General features: G+C 41.7%; 1 protein-coding gene across 1 annotated transcript in view; it reads right to left on the bottom strand.

Moving 5' to 3' along the window:
- Positions 1–326: 326 nt before the first annotated feature.
- znf385c (zinc finger protein 385C) overlaps positions 327–14020 on the bottom strand; it is an 89610-nt gene continuing 75916 nt past the window's right edge. The window contains exons 5-9 of the mRNA XM_035654335.1: positions 7422–7799; positions 7103–7290; positions 5589–5687; positions 4957–5046; positions 327–3616 (exon numbers count right to left, since the gene is read on the bottom strand). Coding sequence (XP_035510228.1) covers positions 3386–3616; positions 4957–5046; positions 5589–5687; positions 7103–7290; positions 7422–7799 — 986 coding nt within the window. The 3' untranslated portion in view covers positions 327–3385. The remainder of the gene's footprint in view (positions 3617–4956; positions 5047–5588; positions 5688–7102; positions 7291–7421; positions 7800–14020) is intronic.

Genomic DNA, 14020 nt, shown 5'->3' with positions numbered 1-14020 from the left:
TTAATAACTAGTATTTTGAAACGGTGGTTCTCTTTGTTTCTCCATGTGATTCAACTGTACAAAACTTAATTCAATCAAAGACAATTGCAATTTTGAGCATCTTCGTCAATCTGAGCATTCATCTTGTCACTGTTTATTCATTCTGTCTTTTTTTTTTTTCCTTACACCCACACACATATTGTTATTGCTCAAATATCAATCTGAAGTATGGCCTTCTGGGTTGTTGCTGTTTTTAGTTTTTACCCATGACACAGGAAAAGCACACAGACATTTGCATAATCACTAAAACCATTTGTTTTACAAGTTCTAAAAGCTTTATTTTCCAAAATCCATCACTTGTCCTCTCTATGGTACAGCACTGAAAGTTTTTTGTTTGTTTTTTTGTCAATCCATCCATGCGTACAGTGTTTCCTGCTCTCTAGAGCTATGGAGGGATACCCTGAATGGATGGTCATGTTAGCATTTGCTCAACCTGTCACCCCTGAGAAGGCCTGTCTAATGTGACTTTAGGATATTGTCGAAAAAGGCCTTGAATTACATAATTAATTAAGTCACCATCAACAAGGAAGAAAAAAAAGCTCACTCAAAAAAAGTTTGTTGTAAATATTTTCTCTTGTACTTTAAAAAAACATGTTGGTAAAACCACGTAAATAAACAAAGAAAAAGAAGAAAAGAAAGCAAAGCATTTTTCCTGTCCCTGTTTGCTGCACAGAGCCTACAATAACATAATCTACTCTTCTCTATGATAGCAGTTCATTATGATACAGATAACAATAGCAACTCTGATAAAATCTCTATAGTTACTCTATGATTTCTACATATAATTTGCCTTCTCTAGATTCTTTATTTTAAGAAAGTTTCAGTTCTTTAGGTCAGAGTTCCCACTGAGCGATAGAAACAAACAAACAAACAGTGAAGATTAAAGGCTGGCTGGTTCACTGAGTAGTGCGACTGGGGAGAATCACATCGGTATGGCGGGGAGACCCGGTGGCTTCACTTACCCAGAAAGACTTGGGGGGGTCCTTAAACAGAAATGTACATCGGATCAAAGGTTTTGCAGAAGCACTAGTACTCGATGGCAATTACAGGGTTTTCACGACAGATGGCACTGCTGCATCACAGACAACTATACATATTGCACAATGAGAAATGCATAGGATTTGCTCCATGACTGTAATTTAAGAGAACATGATTTGGTATGAGTGTTGAAGGAAGGGTGTGTGTTACGCTCCAAGTCCTTATGAGACCTTGCCAACAGTCCGTTTTGGCAGAGGGAGGGGTTGAGTGTCTGTAGATATCCTGGGTGGGAGACAGCACACGAGCATGAACAGCAATATGACAGTTGATGTTGCACTTGTGACTTATCCCAAACACTTGTCTCTGACGGAACAGTGTTTTGCTCAGTGGAAGTCATACAAAAGTTCTCCTGCTCCACTAAAAAGTGAAACAGCAATGTCATACGGCGCTGAAGCACCCTTTCCGCTGCGCGAGAGCAGCTATAATTGGAAACGGCTCAGCCCAGAGTCACAACATGTGGAGACTGACCATGAGCATCAAGCATCAAGGGCAGCACCGTCAGGACAACCCTGCATTTCAAATGACTCTTTGCTGACAATTCAGAGTTGGCCCTTGACTGTGTTGGAGTACATAATACATTGTTACACGTGTGTACAGTATAGAATAGATAAAGCCATTGACACACTGAAAACACATCATAAACATAAACATAAACATACTGAATGTATTGCTTTAAATGTGAGATAAACCATAACTTGATCATTCTCACCTGATTGTTTTTTTATGTTTTTATCAAGCAAAATTATCACTGAAGTTGACATGGAATTTTAAAAAACATACACCTAGAGCAAAAAAAGGTGAATATCAACACAATTTTCATTGCTTTTGTAAGTAAATCAGTTTTAAGGTGCTTTTAATGTGGTTGCCATGGCACTGTGCTTTGTTCCCTCCTACGCTGTGCGCAGACACTGCAACAGGATGTCAATCAAGTACTGGCTGAGCAGCCTCCCCACCCACCGTCAGCCAAACTTTTCATGGAGCTCTAAAAACCCATCAAGTCTTCAAGTTATGCACTGCGTTTTCATTATGTGTGTGATTGTGAGCGCGTGTGTTGGGGAAGGGGGGGTTCCCTCCTCAGCATCATCATCATCTCATGCAGAGATAATGCCATAGAAAATCAAGAGCAACAGTGAGGTGACGACAGCGGGGTGAAGGAGAAAGGAAAAGAAAAAGAGCAGTCACAAGAAAGACCAGAAATAATGGCATTTTGCAATGTAAGACATCCATAGCTGCAAAAAATTTTTCGTGCCGGCGGCTTGGCGAGAACATAATGTTCAAGCTGCATTTGCGTGAATGATGCACTGGAGCATAAAAAGAAAAAATTATTCCGACGAAGACAGATTTGCAAATTGAAACAAAGTCAAGCTGACAAGCTGACCTTTTCTGGACCTTAATGAGTGCCTAATCCTGGGATACAGGAAAGGGAAAGAAATCTGGAGGGCTCTGACTGTGGCTGTGACTCGGAAAGAAAGAGAGAAAGAAATGTTTTAATTGTACGACTTCAGGGCTCTGAGGAACTGCATTAGGGAGGGGGCTGGAGGTGCAAAATGGTGCTAATGGGCTTTTAATATATGGACCTACAGCGCATACTGTAGTTTTAGCTTCACATACCGCCCACAATGAGGACTCACATTGTCTTTCAAATGTGTTAAGTTGACAAGGGGAACTTGTCCAGAGAGCTGTTTAGTAATTGCCATATCAAAGATAAAATGTGACAGCGGATTGACTTCAGATGATCCTTTAAGCTTCTTAGTTGACAACACTGATCAATGAATCTGACTTGTCCAGCCATACAGGAGGAAGCCTCAAGTTCAGCTGCTTTAATGAACTATGGGATTCCCACCTTTCATAAAACCCCCAAACCAATAAGTTAAAAACGTTTTAAAAGAGCATCAAGTAAAGGGACCTTATTTTGTGGCAACCACACTAAACATACATCTAGACGTGTCTATATTTGTTCTCTAATAAATTACACAATAATATCCATAATCCAAACCACGTTGACCCATGAAATGGCTATAAAAGTGGCCTCTGTGCACCAGTCACTGTCTGGAGGCCTGTCCTCCTCCTTAGGTCATGATAAGAGGAGCAGAAAGAAGGCATGATGGGGGATCTTGGCCTTTATGATAGGAACAGCTCTCAGGCCTATTGGCCTACTGAGCGTCAGGACTTGTGCACTCTTTCCATCGTAAGTCAGACGGGCTGCATAGTTTGCGTGTGGCCTTTGTCATGTGGGTCACACTTAAGGATGGCCTGGGGTTTGGTAAAGGGACAAGGGTGGAGCTGAGATGGGAAAAGGGTAAAGTCTTTAGTAGGGGGAGAAGATGATGGGTGTGTGTGTGGCCCGCAGCGGCCCTGGGGCAGGCCGGAACAGTGCAGGGCCCAGGAAGGGGGTCTGGATGAAGGTGGTGGTGCCCACTGGGTGGCGCAGAGCCAGTGGGTTAGTTGCCATTGTGCACAGAGTTGGCTGGGTGAGAGGACTGGGCAGGAATCCAGTTGTCAAGCTCTTGGTCAGCTGCTTCTGCAAGGCCAGTTTGGTCTGAAGAAGATAATGGTGAGAAGTGAGAGAAGAACACAGTGAGAGCAGAGCACTGTGACTGGGCAAACATTTTCCCCCAAACTCATTTGCACCCATAGATGAATGCATTCTTATATTATCACTCCATACTACATACCATCCAAAACTGGGTTCCTGACAGCTTGTTGCATGAACACTCATCAGATATAAACAGTAGGCTAATTCTAAGACTACAGTATGAGAACACAATTTAGCCTATTTTCAGTCATGGCAAGGGTTAAATGGTAGCTTTTTAAGCTCTAGGATGTTTAAGGATGGCTTTAACCTAAGGTAGAATCCTTTACTCACTGGCCAGGATATTGATGCATTGATATTGGGTTAGATGAGATGCCAAACCCTTTGAAACCACAGTGCAGCCTCTGTGCTCTTCCTATGAAATACTCACCCTTGTAGGCTTAAAAGTTGGGTTTAAAAACTCCATAGAGTTGTGAAGTGCTTTTCCCCATTCTGTATTCCCATTTCAAATCGACACTATCCTCAATATCACTTAACACAGAAACATGGAATTGTTGTGAGTTTATGTCATGATTACCAGTTTTAATTATTCCAATTTATTTTCTTTCTGAGAGATAATGTTTTGTCCATCAGTTTAGTTCATGTATGGTGGATGGCTCCAAATACTACAGTACCAATGAGCCTTTGGAGTCATTACTATGGAGGAGAAGCCAGTCCGAGGCACAAATGAGAGCAATTGCAAATTCAAAATGTTTCGTCCTTGAATTTGGGTACAAAACACAACATCATAGTTGCTGAATTGATTAAAAATGGACCAAGGATTCAAAAGTGAATTGACTAAAGCCACAGATTGTATTTTTCTCAACAGTGTTATCTTTAGCTCCCTTCTACCGTTACTGGCTCACAGAAAAGAATTTAAGCTCTTTGATTGGATGTTCCTTCCTGAAAGTACCTTGAAAGTCATTGTTACCTTTGTCCCTGAAATCTCTATGTCTACGGTCTCGTATCTTCGACTTGTTATTTAAGAACCAGTTATTTTATGGGAGAGTTCATCAAAGCTGTAGAAGTGCTCCAACTGTAAGTCACACACCGTATATGGGAAAAATGAATGGGATGCTTTTCTTTCAGACACCACTGGCACCTGAATTAGCTCCTTCCGCTTTGTAACTCTATTTACATCATGACCAGTGAGTAAAATGAGCAGCACTTCTTGTAAAAACACAAAAAATATATATCAATGATTTCTTCATTATCTCTGCTCAGTCCCCTGCCCAGGCCTAAAGTTCAGCCATCTGAAGCTCTCGCCCTCCAATATAACCCCAGTCTCAGCCTCTCCTGCCACTGACCTGCGAGGAGAGGGAAGTGAGATTGTACTGGCTGAATGCTTTCTTCATGGCAGACACAGCCACGCCTGCATAGCCACTCCACCTCACGTTCTGTAGGATAGAGGAGGAGGAGGAGGTGGAAGAAGAATATGGGGAGACAGAGAGATGGGGAGGTGTGTATATGACAGGAGCAGAGAAGTGATTAATCTGGAGTGCTGATTCAGGCTGCTGTTGTCAGAGCTGGTCAGTGGGGGAGAGCAGGACTATTTTAGATCTGTCTCAGGGGTAGGGGACTCACTGAGTACAACAGTGTGTTTAACCTCTATGACAGTGCAGACACACAAACATGCTGCCTCACTAAGACATAGAAGCCCCTGAGTGCAATGTAACGAGATCTGTGTGTTTTTTAACTGTATGTCTGCCGGCTGGGGGTCAAATCAGTTAACTGCAACAGAGCTAAATTAAAATCTGTGTTTAAAAATGCATTAGTTTACAAGCTAGACTGATTTTTTTTCCAGTTTTGGCACATGTGTACTGCATGTTCAAGCATATCTGCTGCAAGAGAAAGGCAATTATGTTTTGTTTGTCTTCCTTGAGTGTGTGTGCATGCGTGACAGTGTTTTGTTTGTCTGTGTCTTTATGCTGGGACTTACCGCTAAGCTGGAGCTTGGCTGGCTCTTGCTGTGGGGGGTAAATTTGGGTTTGGGTGGTTTTCCGGCCAGCCTATCCTTGTGCCTTCTGCTATTCATGTGCTGCAGAGACCAGAAGAAATACCATCAGTGAGCTAACAAGCATCTGTTGTACCACAGTGGAAAAACTTCAAATGTTATCTGCTGAATTAATAATGGATACACATTGAGTATGACTGAAGTGCACAGAAATTACATCACATTACTTCCTCCCGCTGCCACACTATGTCCTTCTCTGGCTGCAGTAGTAACAGGCTTATGTCCTCCTGGGATAGGGGCTGTTTATATAAGACTGGTGGAATGCATTTAAGGCTAAAGCAGCCTGGGTGCTCACACATGCCAGCATATCCTGTATCTTTTCCACATTCCACTCCAGCATAGGCAACGTTTCCAAGACAATCCCTTCACTCAGATGTAGTATTTAATGAACATCAAAAGGGAGAAATGACTTCCCCTGCCTGGTTTGATGCCAATGTAACCAGAAAATTAAATACAGGAGGCATTAGTAGCTCGCAATAATGAGTGGTAAATAAATGCCTGCTCACTGAAGAGCTTTGCAGTTAGTTATAGCATCAGATGATATCTGTCTAATGTGGAAAAATAGCTGCTGTTTGAATGTATTCAACACTGGCAACCTGCTTTCAATGGCTTCATTCATGTGGCTATAAATGAAACTGCTACATTGATTTAAACCATCCTCCATCAAAGTTATGTTAAAATGGTCTCTTGGATTAAGGAAGGTCTTTAAAATCCCATTATTCATATTAATCATTTCAATACACACCATTTGTGATTGGTGACCATTTTTATAACTGTTACATTAGAGATCAGTAGGTCCTATAAGTTCAATGTGTAGCATCAGCCTCCTGATGTGGAAGGTAATTGCTAACTATGTGCAGACACTTCTGTTTTCTGATTAATTCTTAACATCATCTGTCTGTGGAGGTGTGAGGTAACTATATGCAACATTTTCTCCACTGTCTGATGTGATTGGGCCAGAGTGCTTTTCCCTGTACAGTCAACATTTCTTCTATGCCCCTTTGAACAAAATCCTATCAGGTTAGCAACACTCTCACTTAGTACGCCTTGACAAATCTTCAGGACTTCTCCAAGCCTCTGCCTCCCTCCTCATCTTTCATTTCACACAGCACAGGAGGGATAAATAAGTCCCAGAGTGATAGCTCTTTCCGTTCTGTCCTCCTACTCTGATACTTCACAGCCAAAAAGTTCTGATGTCTCTTGTGGTGCTAAAAGTTCAATAAGGTCATAGTAATCTTTGAGTTTGGTATGTTCCCACTGCTTCACATACATATTTCTTCATATTATACCAGCTATCATGTGAATAATTACTCTACATCCATTCATTTGAACCAGCTTGTCTCAAAATTGACCTGTAGGTAGTACATGAACTAGACATACTGTATATATGCAATATGACCTAAATATTCCTGTTTTCAAGTTGCTCTTTTGAGCCTTACCTGGCTAAGCTGGGTCTCAGAGTTCACAAAGATCTCACACACTTCACACTGAAAGTTCTTGCTGGGCACCCCGACACTGCCTTTGCTACCCAGCCGCTTGCTCTTGCAGCCTGCACGAGTTGCCACCACTTTCCCCCTACGTCGAGGCAGAACACTGTGACCTTCCAGCATCAGTTTGTGCTTTGTACCTGGTGGGGACAGTTGACAGTTTCCAGGTTATTTCAGGTTGAAATCAAATTATATTACAGACATTTATTTGACGCTCAGATCCCCAACATTTTTGTGTCAGTTACAGGCATTTTAAAAACTGCTGTTTTACCACTGTTATGTGCTTCCAGTTGGGAGACGGAGTTGACTGTGACTTTACAGACAGGACAATGGAGATGAGCCTTGCTCTTCTTGGAGTCCTTGTCCTCATCTGTACGCGGCTCCCCATTTGTGCTGGATGTGTCTGCTTGGCTGCCTGACTCAGTGGTCGGGCCTGCGGCCTCTGCAGCCTCGGCGGCCTCTGGGACTTCAGGGACGCTGGTGTCTGAGGCGGTCTCTGAGAGCTGTGAGGAAGGTGAAATCTGAGGAGGGGAAAGGGTGACCAACTCCACAGAGGAAACCTCGGATACCGGCGTCAGCATTACTGAGCTCCTGGGACTCTCGTCGAGCTTCGCCTCCAAGTTGGCCGGTTCTAGATCAGACTGAAGACCTGCATGAAAAGGTAGAAATAAAGAATTACATCAGCAAACTGTGGTTCATTTAAACCTACAATAATTGATTCTTTTGGCCACAGAAACAAGCCTAAACCCAACATTGAAGTATTATCACCATTATATTTGATATTGTTAACTTCACTATGTTCACCAGCTAGTCAATAACTGTGTCTTTCTGCTGTTTGGTGCTGAGCAGGTAGTGTACAGTGGCCTTATCAGAGCTTTTTCGCTGAAAACAACTGCCTGTTGGAGCTGAAAAAAACACCACAAAAACGGTGAGATTGAACCAACAGTACAGTAAATGTACGGGCCAGACAGCTAAACAATGAGCGACTCGATCATTTGATACATTGTTATTCTAAGAATATCGATTATAGCAGCTTTAACACAATAACTTTAATAATCTGGAGGGTAGAACTAACCCGCATTTAAGGGGAGATGACAAAGGTTTCATATGACAGTCTCTACATGTTTAATGGAGCGACTGCTCTGTTATGTGTTAGGTTGGCACAGTGGTTGAAGACGTGGGGAGGCAGTTTTTTCCATTGCAGTTAATATAATCCCAACAAAGCTTGATATCTGGAAAAAAAAAACAATGAGTCTGAATAACCAGCAAAAAAAAACAAAAAAAAACCTTGCATGCTTAAACAGCAAACACTTAGATTCACGGAACTTTTTGAGTGCAAATATAAAGTTGGCTGAATCAATCTCCAAACAACCATTTCTCTTTTATTACAACATTTGAGCCAACATTAAGAGGGCTTTTCAAGTGCTAGCTTTGTGGCACATTCTGATATACTATCTGCCTTTGTTTTAAACCATGTGGAACAGACTAGATTAGCATTAGTTTAGGAAAGTAAATGCCATCAGCCTCCTCCCTCCTTCCTTTACACCTTCCCTCTCCCTGACTATTCAAATATCAAGTGGACCCGGAGTCTCAGTCAATATAAACAAACCCATCGACTGCCGGGCCCAGCCGATAAGTCACTGGAGTTCCATTACACATCTCCCCTTCACCCCACTGCCCTCCCGAGGGAGTCACACACTTCACCCAGAGCGCCGTGCGTTACGCTCGCTGAATATCTCCATTTCATTTAGTGTGGTTTCTCCCCCACACGCACACACATACACACAACCCTCCCTAATGCAACTGTGCTCCATTGATTTTCCCTTTTACGTTTCAGAGTAAATTCATCATTGGAGATAAGGGCCTTCCTCTTCCATTCCCGCTAAAGAAAAAGAACCTATATAGGAGCAAGATTAGACAGTCCCCTCGCTGTAATGAGAGTGACCCCTAAGGGATTTGAGCTCCTCTGTGGGGGGGTGGGGATAAGTATGATCCTGAGCTTATGTGAAAGACAGGGCCACCTGAGAAGTCTCTGGAGGGGAGTGATACTGATCAATGGATTTAGCAGGAACCTTACAGGGGAAGACATGGAGGCTGGTGAGAATCAAAGCCCTCTAAAATCCAAAGACTCAGAACATGAAGGACTTTATTCAGCAAAGAATAATTTCAGTTATCTCGACTGAGTTTGAAATATCTTAATTTTTAAAAAGCCCAAACTGTAACAGCAAAAAGATTTATCAGTAAATCTTCTATTCTTACTTACACTTATACTGAAATCAGTGCTCTATTAATCAAGCAGTCAATCAACAGGAAATGTTGATTCATTTAAATAATTTATCAAGCTACAATGCCAAACTGGTCCACTCTGCTGGCACATTTCCACAAGCAAAAAAATACATTAAAAATAAGTTAGTCATGATACAAAAAAAGAGACTTTTTATCTAATAAATTTGATTTTCCATGTGTGTTTTTACTTTTATCATGACTAACTTTTCATCAATTATTTTTCTTTACGGGCACAAATGTGCTTCAATTGGTTCTGGCTTCCCAGATGTGAGGATTAGGTGCTTTTCATTATTTTGTATATTTTTTTTATGGGTTTTGGATTGTTGTTTGAACAAAACAATCAATTTCAAATGACACCTCTGAAAAATTGGGATGGGCAGCATTTCAGGCATTTTACAGACTGAAAAGGTTAATAGATTAACTGAAAAATAACCCCACAGATGAATCAATAATGGAAATAATTCTTAGTAGCAGCCCTGAAGCTGTGAAAGAGCTATTTTTCTATTCCAGACTGGGATGAAACATCCTGTGAAACAGACAAAAATTTTTATAAATACGAAGTCTCTCCCGCCCTCTTCCCTAAAAAAAAGAGAGAAGCTTTTCTGTCTCCTTGTCAGTTGTCCCACTTGCTCTCTAATCATCAACATGATGAGAGAAACTGCCACCGACATTGGCAAACTGTCAGACCAAAGGCCAGCATATTGGCACTGCCAGCAGGGCCTCTGTGGAGCAGAACTACACAGCAGCAAATTATGGATATTTGGATCAATGTTATGCTGGCAATCATCAGTTTTCTTTAACATGAAAAGAATTTAATCCAAGTTTTAACAGTCCAATTAAATCTGACATGCTTTTAGAGTGTAAACACATCTGAAGAGATCTCTATTCAGTAGACTGATCCGCTGAGAACTTCAACCACAGCCAAACAGCAAATGAATATGAATATTGGACTCATTATGCACTTGCTCGCATACACATACAGACACAGAGCGCTCGGTTTAGCAGGCGAGCTCTGATCCAAGGAGGCCTCAGAACATAAACAACTTCCCTGTGGAAAAATCCTTGCTTTAAATCATGATTACTGTGGTGACAGACAAAGTCCCCGCGAAGATGGTTTCAGCAGTGGAGTCAATCAAAGCCGAGGGTGATTGATGCTTGTCACGATTGATGCAGGGCTTCTGTCTCTGGGCATCGGCCTGCTGCTTTCTCACTTGCTCATCGCTGTGTGCTCACTCCCTCTTTTGTTGGTCTGGGACATGGTTTATAAGCATCGATTAGTCCCTTTGTAAGATTGAAAACGTGGTCTCTGCTCTTCCCTGTCTCCCTCCTGTGTAACGAAATGTTGTGGTACCCTAGATTAAAGAATATCTCAGATATTTTGGAAAGTTTAACTGTAAGGTAGGCAAACAAGTCTGCATACAGTATAGCAACATGGAACACTGTAGAGAAACTAAAAACATATAGGAGATCTCCATTGGTTTAGAGCAGTATTTTTTAACCTGGGGTTTCAAAGGGGTCCCAAGAAATATTGGGAATATTTTCTAAGTTCAATTTATTTAATTAACTACATGTTGGCCCAATCAGAGAATGTATAAGAATGACAAAAATTCTCTTTACTGGTAATCTGCCAAACTACAGTATAAACAGATATGATACAAGGATCCCTGAGACTAGGTCTTATAAAATATACGTGGCCTGATATGTATACATTTTGGGGGTCTTTGACAGCAAAAGGTGGAGAGCCCCTAGTTTCTGTGTCGGAACTCAGCCTTGGTAAATGGGGCGCCAGCTCTAGCAGGTGAGCTATCCAGGGACCCCATTTTTTTTTTTTTTTTCAACCATGTTGAACTGTTATATGTTTACAGTAGGCCAGAAAGGACAAACTGGGCTAACCATTTATAGGTGCTCTATTAGTTACATGAGAGAGAGAAAGGCAGTTGGTGCCTTTTCTATATCTGGTCATTTTCGCGCCACGTGAGTTTTTTCCTTCATCCTTGGCAAAAGGAGGGTGAAGCTTCAGAGTCTGTGATCTACTACACTGCGAGATGCACTAAATCCTACTACTGGACTTAAATACAAAAAGGATCAACGCTATTTAGTTGCCGGCTTTTTGGTTAGATTTTTTTGAGGCCACAATAAGATTTGTTTAAGGTTAGGGTTAAAGTTACTGCTGTCATTAAGGTTGGGGACTTTTTGTTGTCATGTGGTTAAGGGTACAATTGTGGTTAAAAGAAACTGACCACTGACTGTTGTAGGAAATGGGGAAAAAACGTTTGAATTTTGTGCATCCATTACTACCACACCTCTCTCTCTGTGACTCGTTAACAATCTGAACTACAATACTTCCTCCTTGGCAATTTGTCTATGCAAATGTAATATCTTATAGTACTCGAGATTTGGAAATATTTAGGAGGCGCCACCCTCAATTTAGAATTCTTCACAATAGATTTTTTTTCGGTATTCATGTACTTAGGGTTAAACCGACGTGAATTGAACACTTGAGCACCAAATTCTTTAGTAGGGCTTTAAACGATTGCTGTAGAGGTTGGTGTCGAGTTACTTGAGCGTCTAGGGGTCCTTGTATTTGCGGGTCTTGGTCCTATCATATTGCTCATGTTTCCTTCCTAACTATGTTGTGTTTACATTTTAATGATTTACCTGGCCCATCCAACTGTGGACTTTTCAAATACACTTGGGAAGCAATTTATGACTCACTATTTGTTCGTGTGTGACCTTAGAACCCACAGTCAAAAGGTGGTATATAAAGTGGTTTGCAGCTCCCTGGGTTCCACTACAGGTGGAACTTAGTGTTGAGATAGACTATAAGATGTGCTGCAGAGGCTGTTTTGGTGAGTCTATTTGCGTCCTGTTCTCTACCTTCTGAGCCAGGAACAGCTAGGTTCTGAGCCGGAACGGATTTTTCGTTTCCGGTTGTTGTGTTTATGTGGTTCTTGATGCATTGAACATTGCGGGGAGCAATCTAACCCTTCGTGTCTAGCGGGCTGCTCCTACCAGTTCAGTTTCTTTAATGCAGGTGAGTAACTCACTGAGTTGCTATTATGAGTGTTAATTTGTGTGTGTTATTCCATTATCAGGTTGCGTGGTGATGGCACCACTGGTTCGTCTGCTGTGTTCAAAGCCAATACATCATATTGGGGATTAAAGAGTGTTTCTCTCCTCCTCCTTCTCCCACAAATAATTGCTTGGAGTAAAATATTCATAAAATATGATGATATTATCTACCCCAATATCCCTATCTTTCATTTATCGATTTCTGGGAGGAGGGATCATCGCGTTGTCTTTGTGCATGTTAATTCCTTCACTCTCTCTTCTGTGCTTTACCGTCTCCACATTGACTCTTGCTAGTCTTTATCGTGTTCTCCTCTTTCGCACTAGTATCTTGTCGATTGCGGTCTCTCCATCATACGCTCGTCGCGGACTGCCTGAACGATCGCGCCGTGGCTCGGTTCGGCGTAGCGTATACTACTGTATAGTCGCTCGCTTTTAAATGCGACGCACGGAGCGGCATTCGGTATGTGATAAGGTGTGATATTGATGGAGATTTTAGCTTATTCTTTATGTTACTTCCATAGCTGTCCTGTTTTTGATGTCTCTACTTTCTCGTTTACTGAGAAGTTGGTTGGACTCCTTAGTGCTCAAGTGTATCAAACGCATAAATTTCTATTGGTATCTGTTTCTTGAGTTGATATGTCTATGTGTGTTAATGGTCCAACGTTGTATCTATGAAGGATTGTACTGTGATGGGTGTTTATAAGCAGGATCGGTTTGGCAATAACCAGGTGTATCTCCGCATTTGTTGCTCACTTGTACACAACTTCATATCCACGTTACTCTACTTTAACAGAGGTGAGAAGAATTTATTATGATATTCATCATACTTTGCATCCAAGTGGCTCATGAAGAGGTGTGTATTATAAAATGTCTGAAGTTAAACCCAATCACTTAGTTTTATCAGAGAAAGGGCTGCTCACAGACTCAGTAGATCTTCTCCTAGACTTAGATATTCAGTCATATATATATAAATTCATGCAGGCCGGAGGTGGAGGAGAATGAAGTTAGGAAGTAGGAAAGACAGGGAGACTGCTCCCCACTCCGTCCCTTTGGGATGGCGATAAATGTAAAGTGGGACCCAGGACGAGTGGCAACATGAGAAGGTAATTGGGCTCACTCTGCAGTCAAAGGTTGCCATTGGGAGCCATTCATTGCTCTCGGAGCTAAAGGTTGTGGAAAAGTCAACATTCCTTAATTCTGCTCCAAAGAAATCCAATCGCATCGTCTTTCTTGTATCGAAAAGGGTAAAATCCTGTATTTACGACCACAATTGTGAAAACATTTTAAACTTTTTGTAAAAGAAGTTTTTTTTCTATTTGACAGCCCTTCAAATGAAAACTCTTACCTCTATTTTTGGGCTCCTCTCAACTCAGCTAGAACCAGATGTTTCATTTTCCATGCTGCAAATACACCAATTCTGCGTTACAACTAGCCCTCTCTGTCTCAACCCGAGACTAGATAGAAAGAGGAGCCGAAAGGAGTCCAAGCACTGGAGAAATTAAGAGCAAAAGG

Source organism: Morone saxatilis, unplaced genomic scaffold (assembly GCF_004916995.1).
Source record: "Morone saxatilis isolate NCDOM2014 unplaced genomic scaffold, NCSU_SB_2.0 Contig14, whole genome shotgun sequence".
Taxonomy (NCBI): domain Eukaryota; kingdom Metazoa; phylum Chordata; class Actinopteri; family Moronidae; genus Morone; species Morone saxatilis.
This window is presented reverse-complemented; position numbering and strand designations above follow the sequence as displayed.